Here is a 23,761-nt window from a genome sequence, read left to right on the forward strand (position 1 = left end):
TTAATTATTAATTATTAAGTATATTAATAAAATCAGTTGTTAATTATTGATATTAAAAATCTCGTATGTGTGTGTTTATATTAAGTGATGTGATCCTTACACACCACTTTTTATTTATGTACACCTAATTACTTATTTTATTTTTATTTATACATACAATAATAATAATAATATAAATTCAACTTTCTAAAGACATAACTATAATTTTATGAGACAAAAATGTAGATGGATTAAAAAGTGGTGTATAGATAAAAATAAAAAAAGAAAAAGATGGGATAGAAACGGGCCTAAAACCTAAAAAAGGGGGTTAACCATATAGAAAGCGGCCGGAGGTCAGAAAGAAATATTGAATTTTTTTTTCCGATGAAACATCCAAAGCAGCTCAATCCCAACTGGGCTCAGCTCTGTCAAGTATTATCCTTTTTTTTTTAACTTTCTTTAAACCCATTATTCACAGATACAAACATCATGCCTTAACATAATACTACATTTTTATGTATTTATCTTGTTATTTGCAGAAATTAGGTATTAAGTCTGACCTATCATCAAAGAAGTCAGGATCAGATGCCCACGGAACCATTTTAGGTTTGTAGATTTGGTTAACCCTAGTTGTAATTGTAAATCTTTATAGTTTTTGATGTAATTTTCATCCTTACTTTGTTTTACATATTTTTGTTTCGTAAATATTGTTGGGAAGGTTTAGACTTTAGAATATATATATATGAATATGAATGTTGAAATTGAAAGGTACCCTTTAGTTTCAAATTCAAATTTTGAATCTTTAATGGGAAGGGCACATAACATATTAGTTTTCTCATTTTTAATTGTAATTATTATAAACATTGAGTTGTAACTCAGCTGGTATTGGCCTGCCTCTCTTAGTGAGAGGTCAGGAGTTCGACTCCGCTCAGCTGCAACATTGCACCCAATGTTCTCCCTGACTTGAAGTATCCACCCAGGTCGCTTTTCGCTTAGTGTGGGGGCAGCGGGGAGGGGCCGGCCATGCCCTTGGATTGGTCCGGGTTTCTTCCAGGGCAGTAGTTGGGGGCGGGTTACGCAACCACGGGAGATGAATGTGTGGGTTGTCAAGTTCCCCTGGGTGATCACATACTGATGTAAAAAAAAAAATTGTAATTATTATAACTACATAGAACTATTATTGTTTTTATTTTATGCTTTGATTATGAGATTATGAAGGGTGTGACAAATTTTGTAGGTAAGAGGAAAGAAAGGTGTGATGATGGGGAGGATAATGAATGTGAGATTAATGTTCTTACTCCTACTTCATTAGATTCTAGGTACACAATCAGTTTAAGCTTTTTTTTTTTTTTTTTAACTGCATACACACATATGTGTCACAAGATTCTATATGCATTGGTTTATAGTTGTATCTATAAGTAGATAATCAACTTCTTTACGAAGTGAGATTTAAGAGTATGGTGGGGGTGACCCAAACACGCACCGTCAACTTTGGACGTGCATCTTCAAAGTGACTATTTCAACTTGAAGAATCAGAATTAACGATTTTATGTTTGATGGTTAAAGTTGAGGATTATATAAGCATTTTTGTTTTCGCTACTTCTTAATGCGGAACTAAATCTTATCATTTCAGCCGTTTTTATTCAGAAAATTCAGAATGATAATAGCTTATTCTAAATACTTAAAGTTGAAGTCACAATAATTATCTTTCGATGCACATCCAAATTTCCCTTACACAGTTTAATGTTACAATTTTTTTGTTATGTTATTGTGATTTACTATAACTGAGTAGCAATGTAACAGTATTACAGATGAAATAGCTATGGATTGTGAAATGGTTGGCGTTAGTCCTCTAGGAAATAAAAGCGCTCTTGGAAGGGTTACATTGGTAATTAAATTTCATATTTGTTTATATAATAACCATTGTTTATATTTGGTTATGTTATTGGTCCAAGGTTGACCCTAGAATGATCCGAGACAACTTAGTACTTGTCTCGGTAGGCTATCAACGAAGATGTTCTCTAAAGTAATGTGTTTTGTGTCTACTGACAGGTAAACAAGTGGGGAAATGTTATATATGATGAGCATGTTCGTCCAGTTGAACGTGTTGTTGACTTTCGTACTCAAATAAGTGGCATTCGACCTCGTGATTTGAAGAAAGGTTTTGCTTTTTTCTCAATTCAAGTCAGGTTTATCCTGCAATTATTTTTCCTTGTCAAATTTATCTTGAAACACTGTTGGTTTATGTAGTATGTTTGGGATTTGCGTTTGTACTTTTTTTATACATATGGGAAAGCAAAATATAGTCTTGAACGACTAATTGCATACGTAATTAATTTGGTTTTGAATATTGCTATTTTCAGCGAAAGATTTCCGTGTTGTTCAGAAGGAAGTGGCGGAATTGCTCAAAGGGAAGATACTTGTTGGCCATGCAGTACGGAACGATCTTAAGGTGAGTATGCAATTCTTATAAAGGGACAAGGTCAACACGATACAGGTTGCAAAATGGGCGGACCGGGCTGGTTGGGTAAAATATGAAGATGAATTTGGGCGAAAAAGAGAAATGGGTGGTACGGGCCACCAAACTTCTAAAGTTTTTTATAAATACTCTTTTTTTTTAGTATAGTAAGTGAGTAGGTTGTGTGCATAAAAAATGCTGATTGTGCAGCTTTGAATCCATTTAACCTCTCGTTTTAGCTCTTAACATATTTTGCTCATTTAATGTATTTAAAGTAAAACATACCAGATTGAGCTTGTTTATAGGTAAATAGGTTGAATTTGCTACCTCTAAACACGATCATATATTAAAAACACATGAAACCAATTCAAAAAGGTCTTTTGCCCTCAGTGTTTGCAGATATTAAACCAGACAAGCATACCAGCAACTTATAAATATAAATATATCGGAGTTGGCTAAGTTAATGAAATTCTAACTACGTTTTTTTCTTCTATACAGGCTTTGTTATTAAGTCATCCGAAGAAGGATATACGAGATACAGCAGAATATCAACCATTTCTGAAGTATCACCTGTTAACTTTATTTTATAATAACTTCTATAATATTAAACGATGGAAATATCATATATCTTTTGAAACTGATACATTAAACCTTCTATATGATGATGCAGAGAAGGGCGTAGCAAAGCACTTAGACATCTTGCAGCTGAAGTCCTTAACGTCAAGATCCAAAATGGCGAGCATTGTCCTGTGAGTTCCATTTCAAAGTTTTTAATCATTCGTCTTTGGATATTCTAGAATTTTATATTTTATATATTATCTTAAAGGAAACAATGTTAGAGCAATTGGATCATGTTGTCTATAGGTAGAAGATGCTCGTGCTGCCATGATGCTTTACATGAAGAAAAAAAGGGAGTGGGAAAGAAGTGTTAAAGATTTAGTTAAGATGAAACTAAAACAGAAGAAACGTAAGCCGAAGAAACATAAAAAAGAAAGTTCCCCTGCATCATAGTATCACTGCTTTCGTCACATGAACTGATCCGACCATTGTTGTGTATGCATCATGCTGCATTAACTGAGGTTTATCTGAATGAAATTACAGTAGTATATTATGGAAAATGGTGATGTTGATCCTTCGTTGGTCAAGAATTTCGACTTATGACAGTTTTGTAAGCAGGGGGTGTTTGTAAAAGGCTTATTTGAGTTAAAAGTTTTTTAGGCTAATATGCAAAAGGAAAACATTGGAACTTTGAAACTAGACATGTTTTGGGGGAAAGGTGATTGTGTAATTGTTTGGATTTATTGACAGCACTCTGTTATATTATCCTGTGTGGTTTTTAATATGTGATTACATTTCAATTTTCATGGTTAAAACTAATCATGTGCTATCCTTTTGGCTGTGTTTACTGTTCAAAAATGTGATTAAAGCAGTTTGACAATGAATGTTGTTGATCAATCGTCTAACATTTAGACATAACGTGTTCAATCAAAAGGAAAAGTCAAATGCCAATTGTCTTTGGGTTTAGAAACACGTCCGACAAGCATATATTTTACATGCAGGGCTAGATGTCAAGAAGACTGGTGGTTGCTTTCCGGAATTCTTTCAAAAGGGAAATTGGAGACGGTGCAGAGACTTACTTCTGGGTTGACGCATGGCTCTGTGAACTACCCCTTTGAGAAAAATTCAAGCGTTTATTTCACTTAGAGGTGAATCAGCAAGCAAAGGTTTGTGCCAGAATTCAGTGGTTTAATGACTCATTGACAAATGAGGTATCAATCTTGATTCCGTTAGATGCCCTTTATGCGATGACGATTTGGAAACAATTGACCATGCGTTATTATTATGCCAACACTCTTGGGATATTTGGGAAAGAATTTACAATTAGTGGGACTTAGGACCGGTCACAAACTTAATTGTTAGCGAAGCTTTTTGGAAAAATATGAATCGTACTCTTTCTACTTTAGGTTCGAGTATTTGACAAGCTTTAGAATGGACTTGTGCGTATTTATCGTGGAAAAACCGAAACAACAAAGTCTTGGAGAATAGGTGTTGGATGGGACCAACGGCGCTAATGGAGATGCAATTAAAATCATTCGAATGGATCTCCAATCGGGTTAAAAACAAGAAGATAGAATGGCTAGATTGGCTCACCAATCCTTTAGCTTTTTGTATACAATTAATTCTTAGTTATAGTTGCTGTCCTTGCAACTTGTAGTAAATTAGCTTGCTCCAACAATGTTTAGGAGGGGGCAAGCCTCGTGATTTTTGTTCCCCTGTTCTAGGCTCATGCCTGTTTTCGTGGTTAATCAAAATTTGGTTTTTGAAAAAAAAAAATTATTTATTATTTATTTATATAAATAATAAATAATACAGTAAATCTTAAGTAATTCAGAAAATAAAAGGAAACCTGAAAATAGATACTGTAACACTGGACCTTAACAAAATAACATCCTCTGCGGATACAAACTGAGACACGTCCACCGCCACAATCACCACCTCCTTCCACCGCTCTCACAGTCTCACTAATTAAAATTAGTTACTACTAATTCCTTGCATCTATTTTTTTTTTCTTCTTTCTAATCAATTTATTCTCCCCAAAATTCTGATCATTCATCTTCAAAGTTTTCACGATGCGTTCGTTATTACGATTTAAACAACTCAAAATTAATAATTCAATTGAATTGCGGTATTCTATAAATAGATTAGGGATAGGTACTAGAAGTATTGTCACTACTTGTAGAGCGGTGCTGCTACCGCGCTTCGGTGGCGCTGAGGTCCTTCAACTACGTGATGACGTCCGTGTTCCCGATCTTAAATCAAATGAGGTTCTCGTTCGTGTTCGCGCCGTTTCCGTTAATCCTCTCGATACCAGGGTTAGTGTGTGTTTGTGTGTGTGTGATTATGAAATATCTGTTTTATTTCGTTATTTATACAGAGTATTATTTTTAGTTTTGTTGATGTGGAAGTTTAAACCCTAATTGACAGTACTGTTGGTGTATTAGTTAAGTAAGGCTGTTGATACTAAACATGAATAATTAATTAAAATAATTTGAATGTTTAAGCTAATTGATATAACATCCAGAATTTGAGTGCACTTCATTGAATTTGCGCAAACAAATATACGGGGAAGGTTTGGGTAAGTGGTGCTATGACGTGAATAATGTGGTTGTATTATGTATGTTTTGAGTGCTTGCAATTGCTATTTATGTCATATATGTATCTTTTTGGATTTTTCAGTTGAAGAAGTTAGTTGTTGCATCCTAAACTAGAAAGTGAGTCACTGACATACTATTTATAGTTACAACTTACAAGGCTGTAGGTCAATAGTTGATTGCGAGTGTTTTGTCGTTGTATATGAATTGGATTGAAATCTAGCTTAGTTTCACTTGACGCTATTTAATTAGAATATCATTTAACTTTTAAGCTAGTAGTGGCATGTGGTTCTTTAAGCTTATTGACAATGGGGATAAATTTAATTTATACTGCTGCAGAAGACACTGTATCGATTCGTTTTTACTTCCCATATGAAATTAGTTTCAGTGTTCTTGAAATTGTTGTTTTTTCCTTTTCCTGGGTAAAGCGTGCAAGCATCGGTTTATTTATTATTTTTGTGTGACAAGAAAAGTAATTCCACCACTATGAATCTTTTTGTAGGATGCCTTATCCTCTGCTATGCACTTGCATTCTTTTTTTGAAAGAAAAATTCACACACACTACTACACAAATTAACCACGAAATATATATACAATTTGTCATAAGCAGGACGAACCCTTAACCTCCTGGTTGAAAGGGCCAATTGATACCGTTGGGCCAATGGCCCTTTGTTACGCACTTACATTCTTTGTATACATGAAGTTTGGAATATTTAACTTACCAGCTCTTAGGTCCATCTTGTATGACATTAAACTATACATGTTACATTTATTATTTCAGATGCGAGCAGGCTATGGCCGTTCTCTTTTCGAGTCACTTCTTCCTCTGGTTTTGGGCCGTGATGTTAGTGGTGAAATTGCAGCAGTTGGAGCGTCTGTTAAGACACTTAATGTTGGGCAGGAGGTTTTTGGTGCCCTGCATCCAACGGCTGTGAGAGGTACTTATGCTGATTATGCTATTCTCGCTGAAGATCAGCTTGCACCAAAACCATCTACAATCTCACACGTGGTACGTATTGTGATTTCTGACATCCAGAAACTGCGTGTGCGCGATAAAAATAATAGTTAGTTACCAAGGCCTAAGAAGGTGATTTCATTGTTGCAAATTTTACCATGTTAAATGTGCTTTCATGTTAGCTTCCAAATATGAAAAGAAGTATTTGATATATGTGGCATCATTAATTAGAAGTCACAAGTCATGTTTTGATTAGTTGCATATTTTTCTCATTTTCAGGGCGATGGTTTTGGTGTCTAAATATATGTTACTTTTGTGATCCTGCAGGAAGCAAGTGCAATTCCTTTTGCTGCCCTGACAGCGTGGCGTGCTCTTAAATCAACTGCCAGGATAACTGAAGGGTACGTTTATGGTTCTTATTGGCCAAAATTTTGATGGGTGGGGAGTGTTTAAAGTGCAATTATTTCCGGGGATATTTTTCTACAGAGATCGTCTCTTATGTAGGGAATGGACATTTTACTACAATCTACTTTTTTTCAAATCATGATTGGTGTCATCAATTTTGTGTGTTTATACTTTTCTAGAGGAATGCTTTACCTAAATTTGTGTGATCGGTATGCAAATTTTTGTTTAAAGCCTTTATCTACAACTTATGCTTCATCTCATAAAAGCTAAAAGTAAAAGTATTTCTAGACCTTATTAACTTTTTTTACCCGTAAGCATTTTTCATGTTTAGAACAAGTTGTGTTTTTCAATACTTCACAACTTTGAAAACAAAAGGAGTAAACGAGAAAGAAATAAACATGCAATAGTCTCTTTTAGAAACTTTTACCAAATATTGTTGTTCTATACGTTTATGATTAATATGTCCACAGACAGAGGGTACTAGTGGTGGGAGGAGGAGGCGCTGTAGGTTTCTCCGCAGTTCAGCTAGCAGTTGCTGCTGGCTGTGCAGTTTCAGCTACATGTGAAAAAGAAAGTATCGAACGTCTATTAGCAGCTGGTGCCGAACAGGCACTTGACTATACTGCTGAGGTGATTCATTTTATATAGTATCATTCCTAATTTAATAACATTTTGAGGGGTGTTTCTATGTGTGTTATAGAAGTGATCCAATTTGTCTTAGACTCTTAGCTAACACAATTCTGATTATGACAAATTAGTCATGTTTTACTCTCATTTCTTTTTTTGATATTCTCTTTAAAATAAGTAGAGATCACATATATTCATGATAAAAAAAGTTTAAGAATATTTTTGCCAATTGTTTATATCTGGTAGATATAATTAGTATCAATATATGTAAACTCGGATATATTTAACAGCGCAGAACTATATAAGACAGTGATTATCTAATTATACAACTTTAAGTAGCACAGGCACATCAAATATTAACTCTTACATGTATTATTAGTATACAACTGGTTATCTGATTGTGATTATTCAGTATAATATGACCAGATGCAAAACACACATCCAAACACTCCTTATGTTTTGCTTTTTGATTAGTTAGGGTAAAGGTGCTGTTAGGTTGTACTCGCATGCTTACTAGTTTCTGTCAACAGGATCTGGAAGCAACTTTGAAAGGAAAATACAACGCAGTCTTGGACACAATTGGCATACAACAGACGGAACGACTGGGCATTAATCTATTAAAAAGAGGTGGACATTATATGACGCTACAGGTACTATACGTCAACTTCTTAAAACTATTATGAAATGTAATTTTAGAATTATTGTTCCTGCATGTGTTGGTAGTGTGGTACTTGTTGACGTGTTTTCATTTTTGCTTTAGGGAGAGTCTGCTTCATTGACCGACAGATATGGTCTGGCTATTGGCCTTCCTACTGCAACAGCCATTCTGTTAAAGAAACAACTTCAATATCGATTATCTCATGGAATAGGTAAAATGATAATGATACTTGGATAAGCTTTTTTACGATAGAGTTTGAACAAAGACACTCACATTGGCTTCTTCACAATCATCAGTTCACTTGTTTTAGGGGTGTGTTTGTTTACCTCATAATTGAATGGTTCACGCGCTGAATGCTGAAACCATTCAACATTCAACGCGTTTGTTATTGATCTCTGAATGACATATGATGCTGAATGGTGCAGCACTCAGCTGAATGGTTCAGCACTCGTGCTGTTGAATGGTGCAGCACTCAGCTGAATGGTTCAACACCGAACCATCTAGAGTTGAAACACTCTCTTAACCATTAAACACCTAAATTTTTTGTAATATCCTCCTCAAAACATATCCAGAACATTTAACAAACTAGTATATTAAATATTTTATTTATGTAACATGTTAATAATGTAAATTTTATCCAATTCATATAGTTCATTCAATATGATTATCAAACAGCTTATTTTCATCTAGAACTGAGTTTATTTAGAGACTTTGAATCATTCAGATTATGAGCCATTCAACGATAAATCATTCACTTTTATCAAATGCAGCCTTAATGTGCCCGTACAGTTGCTAGTTGCACACCCATATTTCTATAAGAACATTTTAGAGGTGTCAAGTTCAATCTATTTTGTATGTAACCAATCCAGTGTGGTTTAGGATTTATATTCTGCCTAGTATCACCAACATGTTAATAGTTCTTCTGATGCATTAGACTTAGACCTGGCAATTGTGACCCATACCCTCAAATTCGGGTCAAATGGGTCAAGCTTTCAGGTCAATTGGGTCTTGAGAAAAATTAATCCTAACAATGTAAATCAAAACTTAAAAAAAGATCCAAATAGGTTTCTCTCCCACCTATTGAGTCCTATAAAAAAAATGAAGGAATGGTTCTAATGGGTATCAATCAATACTCAAAGACCAATAAATAGAAATGGGTCAAATGGGTTTTGTGAATGGGTCAAATGGGTCAAGCACAAAAAGTATCATCTATCAAAAAATTATGAAAGCATTCATGGTTATATCATTTATTATGTATATTAATAGTTCTTATGTATATATAATAAATAAAAATAACTAAAATAATGTAATAAATGTAAAAAAAGCGACGTAACCCATTTGACCCAACTGACCTGTGACCTGTTTCGACCCGTTACTCAAACCAACCCAACCTGACCCATTTTGACCCGTTTAAAAAATTGACCCGTTTGACCTATGACCCATTTCAACCCAAAACTATTTTGGCCCGTTACCCAAACCGACCCAACCTGACCCGTTTGCCAGGAGACTGAACACAAAGCCATTTAACCTGTTTTTGTTCCATCTATCGTATTTACTGATCTGATCTTAAGATGCCCGTTTTTTGCAGAATATTGGTGGACTTACATGAGGACAGATGCAGAAGGTTTAGACGAGATTCGTCGGTTGGCTGAAGCTGGTAAGCTCAAAGTACCTATCCAAAAGACATTCCCAATTACACAAGTTCGTGAAGCACACGAAGCTAAAGATAAACGGATAATTCCCGGTAAAGTTGTTCTGGAAGTTGACTGATATACTAGCACTATAAATGAATTTGTTTTTTCAGTCATCATATGGAAAACAGAACTGTTTTTGTTCATTTTTTTAATTATTTTTTTTACTTCCAATCTTTGCAATAATTAGAAGCCTTTAGTCGTAAGGATTCTGGCGCTTAATGATACATGAGTAGGATCGATTATAATTTGCTTGTTAGAAATATATTGTATTTGGATATGATTTTCATGTAAAATTAGTACGATGGATAGCGAACTTGGGGAACATTAATTGAAAAGAAGATAATGGTGCCATAACCCTTGACCTAATGTGCTAATTAACAAAATGGACCTTGATTAAGATGATTAATTTATTGGTTCAAGTATTAAAGAAAGGTCTGACTTTTAATTCGGAAGGTAGGACTTGTGGGGTGGATTAATATTTATTATCACTTCTAACAACTTCTAACCATAATATATCGATTGGTTTAATGAGTTTTCGAATCGAATTAATTATTACTAGTATATTGAATAAAATATACAATGTATTTCAATAGCTATATATAGCTTCTAAAGAGTCCTTAATCTAGCGATATTATAGCTTCTAAAGGGCCTTAACCGAGCTATATGAAAGGAGCGTTCAAACAAGAATATGAGAGTTTAAGTATGGGATTATCACCAAAATGCCCTTTTTTTTTAAGCTTGTTGACTGACAGCCCTAAAAAAAAAAGTTTGACAATTTGCTCTCGCAAGGCGCAAGACAGCTTGCGTCCTTGCGACCTTGCGTCTTTAACAAGAAGCAGGACTCACAAATTGTTGACTATTATGAGAACAGAGAAGATGTAGAGTTGATGATCGAGGATGCACCGTATGTGCCAATGCAGAGTGGTGGCCATGGTGATTGTGGTGTTTGGGTCTGCCTTCATATGGAGAGGATAGTTTTTGGTTGGGATCAGATTGACAACATTGGAGACCCTAAAAAGGCTGCTAAGGACTATAGAATTCGAATGGCAAGAACATTCTTCCGTGCACGCTTTGATACACAGGAACCACCACCACCAGAGGACCCAAAGGTTGTTAATTAGTTAACTTGTAGATGTAATTATTATACAATTTTTAGGTAAAACATGTAATTTTTGTATGTAAATAATCTGGGACAGACGCAAGGACTTTTTTGCGTCCTTGCTTCTGGTTTTTTGACAGAAGCAAGGTGTTGTTTGCGTCCTTGCGTCTCTTTAAATGGCTTACGCAAGGTTTTGTTTGCGTTCTTGCGTATGTTTGAAGGAACGCAAGGTTTTGTTTGCGTTCTTGCGTATTTAAAAGATATACGCAAGTTGATGTTTGCGTGCTTGCGTATGTTTCATGACATACGCAAGGTATTGTTTGAAAAGTTGCGTCTTTTTTAAAGACAGACGCAAGTTATTGTTTGCGTATTTGCGTGTGTTTGATGACATACGCAAGATTTTGCTTGCGTTCTTGCGTCTCTATGTAGGTCAATTTATGACACATATTTAAACAACTAACTGAGACTGATAAACAACAAACTGAGACTGATAAACAAGCAACTAATTCTGGTCCCCTAATTCTGGTCTAAATCGTACGTTTGATAAAATTGAGACTGATAAGCTTGCGAAGGTTCGACTTTCTCTTTCGACTTTGACTTTGATTTTGAGGCTGTTTTTTTAACCCTCTGAGAAGTAGATTCACCGGTTAGGTCATAAGAAGCGCTACATGTTGTTCGGTTATGACCTGCTTGCTTGCAACGAGTACATGTTCTTACTTTCTTTTCAGTTTCTTCACCTTGAGATGGAATCCGATCGGTACTTTTTGGGCGTCCAGGTGCTCTTTTCTTTTGAATTGGGGGCTTTACGATTTTCAAGATCTTGGGCCCTGGATCGGACCATTCGGATCGATGGGGTAAAGGAAGGATGTGTTCGGAATATGTATTTATATAAGTTTGAGACAAGAACCAATGTGATACATAACATGTAACATCTTCCACTCCGAAGAGTCGTGCTGCTGCCAATACATGTCCGCAAGGTATGCCTGATAATTGCCATTGCCCACATGTACATGTTCTATCTTCTAGATTAACGAGGCCGTTTTTCCTTCCATCACGCACCTCTATTAGATTGTTTGTCGATGGAAATGCTTGCCATCTTCTTGATTTGTTCGTCCTCTTACCTAATTTACGTTCAACATATGGAGTAACCGTTGAAGTGAGACTAACTGCTTTGTTGTGATGTTTGAAAAACCAATCCTGTATAGAAGCGCGAAAAAATTCCAATAACATGCAAACTGGTAGTTTGCGAGCATGTTTGGATAGAGCGTTAATAGACTCTACACTGTTGCTAGTAAGGTATGCATACCTAACATGACCAGCATGACTTCTGGACCATTTGTTGAAACCAACGTCATTTAGATACTTGTGAGACGCTTTTAATCTTCGTTGAAATACACTAACATGATCTTGAAAATCTGACAAACGATAAGCCTTAACCATTTTCCAATAGTTCCATTCAAAATATTTGAATTTGTTGGACATCGTTTTTATGTTCATGAATAGATGACGTGCGCAAAAAGAGTGAAAGGCTTCAGGAAACACATTTGAAATACCATGTGCTATTGAAGGAGCACGATCAGAAATAAAGGTAATCTCTGACATACGATTACTCATACCACAACTTTCTAAATGATCTCTTAGATTGCCAAAAAACCATGACCAAACCTCGTTTGTCTCGCCTTCACCAATTCCATAAGCCAATGGCAAAATTCCGTTATTGGCATCCATTGCAACAGCGACTAAATTTGTACCCAAGTATCCAGCTTTCAAATGTGCACCATCAACGATGATAATAGGGCGAACATTTTGGACAAATGATCGAATCTGCACGCAAACAAATCAAATGAGATTGCTATTAGTTTAAGATAAAACAATTGTAGGATGAGTGATACTTACAACTGCGCCAAAGGACATGTAACACATCACGAATCTATTTTCATTGTCAGTCACCACATTTGTCATGCTTCCTGGGTTATGAATCTTAATGTTATGAAGATAAATGGGAAGCATTCGGAACGAGTCATCCATACTGCCACGAAGCATCTCTATTGCATGACACTTGGCTCTCCATGCTTGATTGTAAGAAATGCTCACCCGAAAACGGTTGCCAACATCATCACGTATATCTTTTGGATTATAGTCTCGATTTGCAGCTTTGAACGATTCCATCAGAATACTTCCTAACACCTTTTTGGAAGCATGTTTATTATTTCCCATAATTTGGGTACGTGAGCATGTGTGTACGTCATGCAATTTCTTTACGATGAAGTTGTCAGTGTGGCGTATTTTGTATGCACTACATTTCCACTCACAATTTGGCAACATGCATTTAGCAGTGAATCGAGATTTGTCAGACTTTACAGGCTTAATTTGGAAGTTTTCTTCAAGACATTTTGTGTATAGATGGTTTACAAAATCATCCTTGTTTAAAAAAGTTTGTCGAACTTTAATCAAATCGGATACTCTATAACTGGTTGTTATTTGGCTCGTAGATTCAGTCTCTTGGTCATGCTCACTCAATAAAAGTGGCATATTCCAGAATACATCCTTTTTTTCTTCCTCTTCTTCATTTTCATCTTCATCTTGATCTTCTCTGTCATTTTCTTCCTCCGAAGCACTAGACGCGACAACTGATTCAAAAGGGTGATCTGTTTTTTTAATTTTACATACGTTCTCAACTCCATAGTTGAAGAAATCAAACTCTTCTGTGTTTGGAGGTGGTACTTCAGGTCGTGCTTCTTCCAAATTGGGTGTCTGAAGGTTTGTGCTCTCCTCGTTTGTTGGTAGGTTTTGTTGGACATCGTGTGTTGGTAGGTTTTGATGGACATTGTGTATTGGTAGGATTTGCACTGACTGTAAGTTTTCTGGGAGTTGATGCATTGTAACTTTGTCGACAATGTAAATATTAATAGGAGCATTTGATATTGCATGTTGTAGAAAATCACGAAAGTCTTCATAATCATCAGTAATATCAAAAACAAGATTATCGACAACATATCTCATTGAAACAGGAGCATTAGGTGGCAAATTAATTTTTCTAAGAACATTTTTTAACAATATTCTTCGAGTAATTAGTTTTTGGGGAGCAACTGGGAGTTTTAATCGTGTTCTAAAACAATCTAGAGGCAAATACATAGGTAAGTTATTAATAAATTGAAAAGAACCACCACAACATATATGAATAACAAAGGTTTCATTATCACTAAAACTCATTATTTAAAATAAAGAAAGTTACCTTAATGACGCTTGAAATTATATGATTTATGTTGAAATGGTGGAAATGAAGTGAAAATAGAGCTGGTAATACCTTATATGAATTGAAAAAGTTATCCGTAATAGTACAAAAATCGTACAAAATCTTATCCACGAAATCATGAAAATCTTATCTGGATAAGACGCAAGATGCAAGGCGCAAAGGTGCAAGTCGCAAGACGCAAGACGCAATACGCAAGGACGCAAGTCTCTTTGTTGCGTTTGTCAGTAACGCAAGGTCGCATGGTCGCAAGATCGCAAAGACGCAAGGTCGCAAAGACGCAAGGTGTCTTGCGCCTTGCGAGGGCAAATTGTCAAACTTTTTTCTTTTAGGGCTGTCAGTCAACAAGCTTAAAAAAAAAGGGTATTTTGGTGATAATCCCTTTAAGTATCACTAGAGAAATTGATATGTTGATGTTTGTGGTAGTTGTACGTAATACTCCATATGTTCAAAGGTAATTTTCCATATTCCAAAAAAAAAAAAAAAAAAAAAGATTTACTTCTCCACACCGGCCTGCTTGGTTAATTCAGGTTTCGAACTTTTGATAGTATCCAAAGTCATTAAAACGTCCAAACAAGGATGCATGAACATTGACTTTGTGTATTTGGTGATTGTGAAATATGGAGTAACAATCAATTGTCATTATCATTTGCTTTTCTTTAACATTAAGGTCTCAACATTTTTCATATATCTTACAGCAATGCATGTTATCTTCAACAACAACAACAATACTCAATCCCGAAATGCGAGATATGAGAGATGTGAGATGTAGATAATCCTTCATCTACCCTAAAATAAATGATAAGTCGAATTGAACTACGAGTATAAATTACTTGATCTGTATGTCATTTGCTGAACAAACAATGATCTTGTTTTTATATACGGATATGTGCCAAAAATATAAAAATTACTTTCCAAATGAATGCACGTATAGAAGGATACAAGTAGTCAAGCAACAACAACAACTATTCAAGTCTTCGAAACCAAAAACATTTGGTCCCACTCGTGATGGCTTTCAAGCCCTTGCTAGCTAGATATATCATGAATGACCACCAAATAGCAAGATGGAAATTGAACAACAATAAATATCAATTAAGATCGAGTTAAATTAGTTAGTATATCTACTAGGTCAAGTATGTACAGTTATCACAATTAAGTTTCTTCAAATTACGGAGTATTATTAATGCAAACACAGTAACTCAGTAACTCATACATTGTAACATCCCGCATTTTTCCGTTAAATTATTTTTAACGCCGTCTTTTTTTATTATTATTTTATTTTAATAATATTCTTCGTATCTAGATTCGTAACCTCCGTTAGCAAACATTCATAATATTTTCGTTATTGGATTATAACGTCTCTCGTACTCTCGTGTAATTCAAAATAATTCGTTTGGTCAATTCCCGCACCCGCTTTGAAACTTGAGGGACCGAGGTTGCCAAGTGGGCAAACTAGTTGACTAGGTCAACTAGTCAACCCACCTTATCCACCACTCATTTCCACCTCCACCTCCTCTTTCTCTCTTTCTCTCTTCTTACTTCCATTTTTGAACCATAACACCCAAACACACAAATTCATCATCTAATTTCGGATTTGGAGGCTAACATCAAAACAAATTACATATTTGGAATCATCTCTTCATCCTCTACAATTTGATACCAATTTCATCTCATTTGGGTAACTTTCTAAAATCACTAGATTTTGTGTTCTTGATGTTTTTGAATTATAAAGTTGTTAATTAGTGTCTATGGCTCAAGTCTAACATGAATATATGACTTGTATGCTCGATTTGTTGTTTTGGAGTAACTAGCATGAACTTGAAAATGGGTTTGCTTAATCTTTGATTTTGGATGAGTTAATGTTGTTAAATTGTTTAAGTTCATGTTTTAATTGTGTTACTAGTATCACTAGCTTTGTTTTGATGCGTAGGTTGATTAAGAAAACTTCAAATACATGATTAGTGATTTTGATTAGGGTTTGATGAACTTGAAATGAACTTTTGATGCTTGAATGCCATGAAATGTTAATTGTAAGTGTATAGTTGTAATGTATGTTTCATTACCTTCAAAACGGCATATCATATGGGTGAATTGGATTCCCGAGACTTAAAATGCATTTTGTGAGCTTGAAACTTTGAAAATGGACTTTAAATGATCACTTGACGAGAAATCGATTATTGCAAATGATGTTTTTGTTTGATGAAACATATTTGGTTGTGTTCCTTGTCAAAAGAGCTTTCCAACGATATAAGATACGCATTCTAAGTGTTTACGGTTTGTGTTTTGCGTTTGTTTGAATTTTGGCTAAGTCTTGAACAAGTGAAACAGACCAGGTACCAGGCTACGCCTGTTGGCGCGGCGCGACAACCTGGGCCGCGGCGTGGCATTTGCCTGGTCCAGGTTCTGTCCCACTTGTTCATTTCACGTGAAATGTTTGGCATGCTAAGGACCTCCAATTCACATGCAACTTGTTCTAACATGCTTATATATGAATAATTAGCACAAAAAAATAGTTCGGGACCCGACCCGAACGTGTTGACTTTTTCGTTGACTTTGACCCGACCAAAGTTTGACTTTTTGTCAAACTTAACCAAATGATTATGCAATCTTTTCTAACTTGTTTCTATACTTGTATCTTGCATGAAACTTGACAAATTGTTTCACATGCTACATAATCGAGTCGTAACGAGCCATATGACTAATTGAACATCTTTGACCGATCGTGTTTACCGTTATTGATACAACCCTAATTGTTTAGGTCAAGACTAGCGTTTGTACTTTGCACGATACTTGTTGAAGTACCTTTTTACTCTCGCACTCCAGGTGAGATCATAGTCCCACTTTTACTCTTTTGAACTTACATTTGGGATGAGAAAACATAAACATTTCTTTTTAACTAAGTGAACACAAGTAGAGGAAAACAAACATTCTACATACGAGTTTAGAACGAAATCCTCAATTCGATTATCATTAGTTACACTTGCAGGGTGTAAGTGTAGGCGTGAACTTATGTTGTATGGCCATATGGGTTTGACAAACCCTCATCTTGGACGGTTCGCTACCGTCTACGGATGAAATATATTTTCGAGAAACAGTGTTGTTCTAGCACTATTAATGGGGTATCAACGGAGGGAATGTTAAGCCTTGATAATTGGGTGCTCGCGAATATTAACTTTTAGAATGTACTACTATTTTATCAATGTTGCAAATCTTGTGGTTCAACTTACTTTTACTCACTTACTTACTTAAACCTATGATTTCACCAACGTTTTCATTGACAGATTTCTATGTTTTTCTCAGGTCTTTGAACGCTATGTGAAACATGCTTCCGCTCATTATTTTGATACTTGCATTGGATGTCGAGTATATGTGCATACATGGAGCGTCTTTTGACTTTCTTTAAAACTGTGTCGCATAGGTTTCACTTGTACTTATAACTTGTAACGAAACTTTTGATTGAACAATTCTTGTAAACTTTGAAACAATCTTTACTTTGAAATGAATGCGACATATCTTTGGTCAAACGTTATTTTAAAGACCTACGACCACGTAACGGGACCCAAGTAGTAGACGCCGTCAATGACAATTTTGTCGGGTCGCTACAAGTGGTATCAGAGCGTTGGTTGTAGGGATTTAGAGTTCATTGGTGTCAACCCCGAGTCATAGGGTACATTAGTGAATCTAGACTACAACCGGCATATAGACTTGAAGTAGGAATTACTTGACTACTTGTGCATTTATACTTGAACTCTTCTATCATATCTAACTCATATTCGATCTTGATCTTACGTTGATAAATTTTGTTGACGCGTCACCTTGACCTTATGAAGTAATGTTAAATGCACATGTGAATCAGGGTAATATAATTTCCGGGATTATATTACGGTGATTCACATGGACGTTCCAACATTATGACATAAAGAATTTAAGGCGAGTCAAGGAAAAATTCTCTCTCTATCCTTATTCCATGCCACGGTTAGTATTGTTGAGAATACTAATCAACGATGATCTTGTGTCATGAAGGAACAATGGCTCACCAAGGTCAACACAATACTCCTCTCGAAACTCTAGAACAAGCTCTTCAACGAATGATAACCACCGCCGTGGGTGCGGCCGTGGCCGATCACTTTTCCAACAACAAAAATCATGGAGCCGGTAATTCAAGCGAAAGTTGCTCCTACAAAAACTTCATGAAGTACAAACCTCCCACTTTCGATGGAACCGGGGGACCGATTCCTCTCACCCGATGGTTCGAACAAACGGAAGCCGTTTTTAACATAAGCGGTTGTCAGGACCAAGATAAGGTCAAGTTTTCCACCCTCACTCTTACCGGTGTTGCTCTCTCATGGTGGAATAAGTATGTACAATCGGTGGGTATCGATGAAGCCCACACACTCTCTTGGACCGAATTAAGAGAAAGAATGATCACCGAATACTTCCCGCGCGACGAAACTCGAAGGCTCGAACAGGGGCTAAGAAATTTAAAAACGGTCGGGAATGACCTCGAAGCTTATAATCAACGGTTTGTCGAACTAGCCTTAAGTTGCCCGAACCTCATGACTCCTGAATCCCTAAGAGTTGAACTTTACATGGAAGGCCTCCCAAAGAGCATTCACCATGAGGTAGTATCATCCAAACCCGCTAACCTGCAAGAGGCTTTAACAATGGCCCGCCAGATTATGGAAATGGTGGGTGAAATTAAAGTGCCGGCACTTACGGCCGAGAAACAACCGGGTGGCAACAAAAGAAAATGGGAAGCCTCTCAATCAAACAACTACAACCACAACAACTTCGTCAAGAAACCTTTCGCCTCCGGTGGCAAGAAAGGGTATGCCGGAAACCTGCCCTACTGTAACAAATGTCGCAAACATCATTTGGGTGAATGTGGCAAACCATTTTGCATCAGGTGTCAAAGAAGTGGCCATGTGGCCCATATTTGTAAAAGTACCGTTACCGTCGCTCAAAAGACGCCCAATGCGCCAAGGGCGGTTGTTTGTTTCGAATGTGGCCAACCGGGTCATTATAGGAATGCGTGCCCAAAGAAGAAAGCCAACCTCAACGCACGCCGTTGAACTTTCAACATCGACACCTAGGATGCCCGAGACAACGATGGACTAGTCACGGGTACGTTTCTTCACAACAACCCGCATATTTCATACTTATTCGATTCGGTTACCGTTAGATGATTTATAACCAAGGCTTTGACTCGTACTCTTTGCACTCCACCTTTTTCCTTTAAATACTACTTAGGCAATTTAAGTGACCAACGGAAAAATATTGTGTATCTATAAATTTTATCGGAGGATATGCATTAAACTTATTGGGTGGATAATTTGAATTGTGACTTGACACCTATAGAACGAAGAAGCTCAAAACCTATTCGTTAAGGAGAAATGTTTCCCTACAATTATGTATAGATCATTGGAACTAAGTAACTTTCGGTTGAAAACCGATACCCTCTTCCTCGTATCCATGACCTCATGATTATTTACATGAATCTCGCACATATTCCAAATCGACCTCTATTCTGGTTATCATCAATTGAGAAATCAGGGAGAAGATGTCTCCTAACCCGCTTTTAGAACTCGCTACGATAGTTGTAAATTTCTTTTAGTACCGTTCGATTATCTAGGCCTCCGCCCGTATTCATAGGCCTCCTGAACCGCGTTTGTAAACTTATCTAGATGAATCCGTTATCGTATTTATAGATGATGTCTAAACCTATTCAAGTAAAGAAGAAAACGAACGACATCTCCGTCTTACGCTCGAACTCTTGAGAAAAGAGCAACTCTATGCCGAATTCTCTGAAATGTCCCGTTCTTATTGATTAAAAACGTTCCATATTAATTGATTTCGTTGCGAGGTTTTGACCTCTATATGAGACGTTTTTCAAAGACTGCATTCATTTTTAAAACAAACCATAACCTTTATTTCATAAATAAAGGTTTAAAAAGTTTTACGTAGATTATCAAATAATGATAATCTAAAATATCCTGTTTACACACGACCATTACATAATGATTTACAATACAAATATGTTACATCAAAATCAGTTTCTTGAATGCAGTTTTTACACAATATCATACAAACATGGACTCCAAATCTTGTCCTTATTTTAGTATACAACAGCAGAAGCTCTTAGTATTCACCTGAGAATAAACATGCTTTAAATGTCAAAAAAAATGTTGGTGAGTTATAGGTTTAACCTATATATATCAAATCGTAACAATAGACCACAAGATTTTATATTTCAATACACATCCCATACATAGAGATAAAAATCATTCATATGGTGAACACCTGGTAACCGACATTAACAAGATGCATATATAAGAATATCCCCATCATTCCGGGACACCCTTCGGATATGATATAAATTTCAAAGTACTAAAGCATCCGGTACTTTGGATGGGGTTTGTTAGGCCCACTAGATCTATCTTTAGGATTCGCGTCAATTAGGGTGTCTGTTCCCTAATTCTTAGATTACCAGACTTAATAAAAAGGGGCATATTCGATTTCGATAATTCAACCATAGAATGTAGTTTCACGTACTTGTGTCTATTTTGTAAATCATTTATAAAACATGCATGTATTCTCATCCCAAAAATATTAGATTTTAAAAGTGGGACTATAACTCACTTTCACAAATTTTTACTTCGTCGGGAAGTAAGACTTGGCCACTGGTTGATTCACGAACTATAACAATATATACATATATATCAAAGTATGTTCAAAATATATTTACAACACTTTTAATATATTTTGATGTTTTAAGTTTATTAAGTCAGCTGTCCTCGTTAGTAACCTATAACTAGTTGTCCACAGTTAGATGTACAGAAATAAATCGATAAATATTATCTTGAATCAATCCACGACCCAGTGTATACGTATCTCAGTATTGATCACAACTCAAACTATATATATTTTGAAATCAACCTAGACCCTGTATAGCTAACTCTAACATTCACATATAGAGTGTCTATGGTTGTTCCGAAATATATATAGATGTGTCGACATGATAGGTCAAAACATTGTATACGTGTCTATGGTATCTCAAGATTACATAATATACAATACAAGTTAGTTAAGTTATGGTTGGAATAGATTTGTTACCAATTTTCACGTAGCTAAAATGAGAAAAATTATCCAATCTTGTTTTACCCATAACTTCTTCATTTTAAATCCGTTTTGAGTGAATCAAATTACTATGGTTTCATATTGAACTCTATTTTATGAATATAAACAGAAAAAGTATAGGTTTATAGTCAGAAAAATAAGTTACAAGTCGTTTTTATAAAGGTAGTCATTTCAGTCGAAAGAACGACGTCTAGATGACCATTTTAGAAAACATACTTCCACTTTGAGTTTAACCATAATTTTTGGATATAGTTTCATGTTCATAATAAAAATCATTTTTCCATAATAACAACTTTTAAATCAAAGTTTATCATAGTTTTTAATTAACTAACCCAAAACAGCCCGCGGTGTTACTACGACGGCGTAAATCCGATTTTACGGTGTTTTTCGTGTTTCCAGGTTTTAAATCATTAAGTTAGCATATCATATAGATATAGAACATGTGTTTAGTTGATTTTAAAAGTCAAGTTAGAAGGATTAACTTTTATTTGCGAACAAGTTTAGAATTAACTAAACTATGTTCTAGTGATTACAAGTTTAAACCTTCGAATAAGATAGCTTTATATGTATGAATTGAATGATGTTATGAACATAATTACTACCTCAAGTTCCTTGGATAAACCTACTGGAAATGAGAAAAATAGATCTAGCTTCAAAGGATCCTTGGATGGCTTGAAAGTTCTTGAAGCAGAATCATGACACGAAAACAATTTCAAGTAAGATTTCCACTCGAAATAAGATTGTTATAGTTATAGAAATTGAATTAAAGTTTGAATATGATTATTACCTTGTATTAGAAAGATAAGCTACTGTAAGTAACAAAGGTTTCTTGATCTTGGATGATTACTTGGAATGGATTTAGAAAACTTGGAAGTAAACTTGCAATCTTGGAAGTATTCTTGATTTTATGAAACTAGAACTTTTGGAATTTATGAAGAACACTTAGAACTTGAAGATAGAACTTGAGAGAGATCAATTAGATGAAGAAAATTGAAGAATGAAAGTGTTTGTAGGTGTTTTTGGTCGTTGGTGTATGGATTAGATATAAAGGATATGTAATTTTGTTTTCATGTAAATAAGTCATGAATGATTACTCATATTTTTGTAATTTTATGAGATATTTCATGCTAGTTGCCAAATGATGGTTCCCACATGTGTTAGGTGACTCACATGGGCTGCTAAGAGCTGATCATTGGAGTGTATATACCAATAGTACATACATCTAAAAGCTGTGTATTGTACGAGTACGAATACGGGTGCATACGAGTAGAATTGTTGATGAAACTGAACGAGGATGTAATTGTAAGCATTTTTGTTAAGTAGAAGTATTTTGATAAGTGTCTTGAAGTCTTTCAAAAGTGTATGAATACATATTAAAACACTACATGTATATACATTTTAACTGAGTCGTTAAGTCATCGTTAGTCGTTACATGTAAATGTTGTTTTGAAACCTTTAGGTTAACGATCTTGTTGAATGTTGTTAACCCATTGTTTATTATAACAAATGAGATGTTAAATTTTTATATTATCATGATATTATGATATATAATATATCTTAGTATGATATATATACAGTTAAATGTCGTTACAACGATAATCGTTACATATATGTCTCGTTTCTAAATCATTAAGTTAGTAGTCTTATTTTTACATATGTATTTCATTGTTAATACACTTAATAATATATTTACTTATCATTTAACATAATTAACCAAGTGTATCAATATCTTAATATGATTCATATGTATCTAGTAAGACGTTGTTATAACGATAATCGTTATATATATCGTTTTCGAGTTTCTTAAATTAATAGTCTCATTTTTATGTATATAACTCATTATTAAAATACCTAATGAGATACATACTTATAATAAAATCATGTTAACTATATATATAACCATATATATGTCATCGTATAGTTTTTACAAATTTTAACGTTCGTGAATCACCGGTCAACTTGGGTGGTCAATTGTCTATATGAAACCTATTTCAATTAATCAAGTCTTAACAAGTTTGATTGCTTAACATGTTGGAAACACTTAATCGTGTAAATAACAATTTCATTTAATATATATATAAACATGGAAAAGTTCGGGTCACAACAGTACCTACCCGTTAAATAAATTTCGTCCCGAAATTTTAAGCAGTTGGAGGTGTTGACGTATCTTCTGAAAATAAATGCGGGTATTTCTTCTTCATCTGATCTTCACGATCCCAGGTGAACTTGGGTCCTCTACGATCATTCCATCGAACCTTAACAATCGGTATCTTATTTTGTTTAAGTCTCTTAACCTCACCATCCATTATTTCGACGGGTTCTTCAATGAATTGAAGTTTTTCAT

The 23,761-nt window shown here is 35.2% G+C and overlaps 3 protein-coding genes across 3 annotated transcripts; 2 read left to right on the top strand and 1 right to left on the bottom strand.

Moving 5' to 3' along the window:
- The first annotated feature begins 291 nt into the window (after window positions 1–291).
- On the top strand, window positions 292–3,799 carry LOC139872999 (uncharacterized). Its single transcript, XM_071860925.1, has 9 exons — window positions 292–411; window positions 519–585; window positions 1,217–1,298; window positions 1,783–1,867; window positions 2,032–2,140; window positions 2,343–2,431; window positions 2,936–3,000; window positions 3,108–3,186; window positions 3,302–3,799. The coding sequence occupies exons 1-9, from the start codon at window positions 364–366 to the stop codon at window positions 3,446–3,448; spliced, it is 771 nt and encodes a 256-aa protein (XP_071717026.1). The 5' UTR covers window positions 292–363; the 3' UTR covers window positions 3,449–3,799.
- A 1,058-nt stretch (window positions 3,800–4,857) lies between these two features.
- Window positions 4,858–10,261, top strand: LOC139872720 (uncharacterized). Its single transcript, XM_071860644.1, has 7 exons — window positions 4,858–5,310; window positions 6,371–6,598; window positions 6,872–6,945; window positions 7,420–7,579; window positions 8,107–8,226; window positions 8,337–8,445; window positions 9,823–10,261. The coding sequence occupies exons 1-7, from the start codon at window positions 5,068–5,070 to the stop codon at window positions 10,002–10,004; spliced, it is 1,116 nt and encodes a 371-aa protein (XP_071716745.1). The 5' UTR covers window positions 4,858–5,067; the 3' UTR covers window positions 10,005–10,261.
- Window positions 10,262–11,383: 1,122 nt separating this feature from the next.
- Window positions 11,384–13,907, bottom strand: LOC139871248 (uncharacterized). The gene is made up of 3 exons (XM_071858977.1): window positions 12,924–13,907; window positions 12,644–12,851; window positions 11,384–11,493 (listed from the first exon to the last, which is right to left on the bottom strand). Exons 1-3 carry the CDS (start codon window positions 13,905–13,907, stop codon window positions 11,384–11,386), a joined length of 1,302 nt encoding a protein of 433 aa, XP_071715078.1.
- Between the last annotated feature and the right edge of the window lie 9,854 nt (window positions 13,908–23,761).

The sequence above is a fragment of the Rutidosis leptorrhynchoides genome, chromosome 10 (assembly GCF_046630445.1).
Source record: "Rutidosis leptorrhynchoides isolate AG116_Rl617_1_P2 chromosome 10, CSIRO_AGI_Rlap_v1, whole genome shotgun sequence".
Taxonomy (NCBI): Eukaryota; Viridiplantae; Streptophyta; class Magnoliopsida; order Asterales; family Asteraceae; genus Rutidosis; species Rutidosis leptorrhynchoides.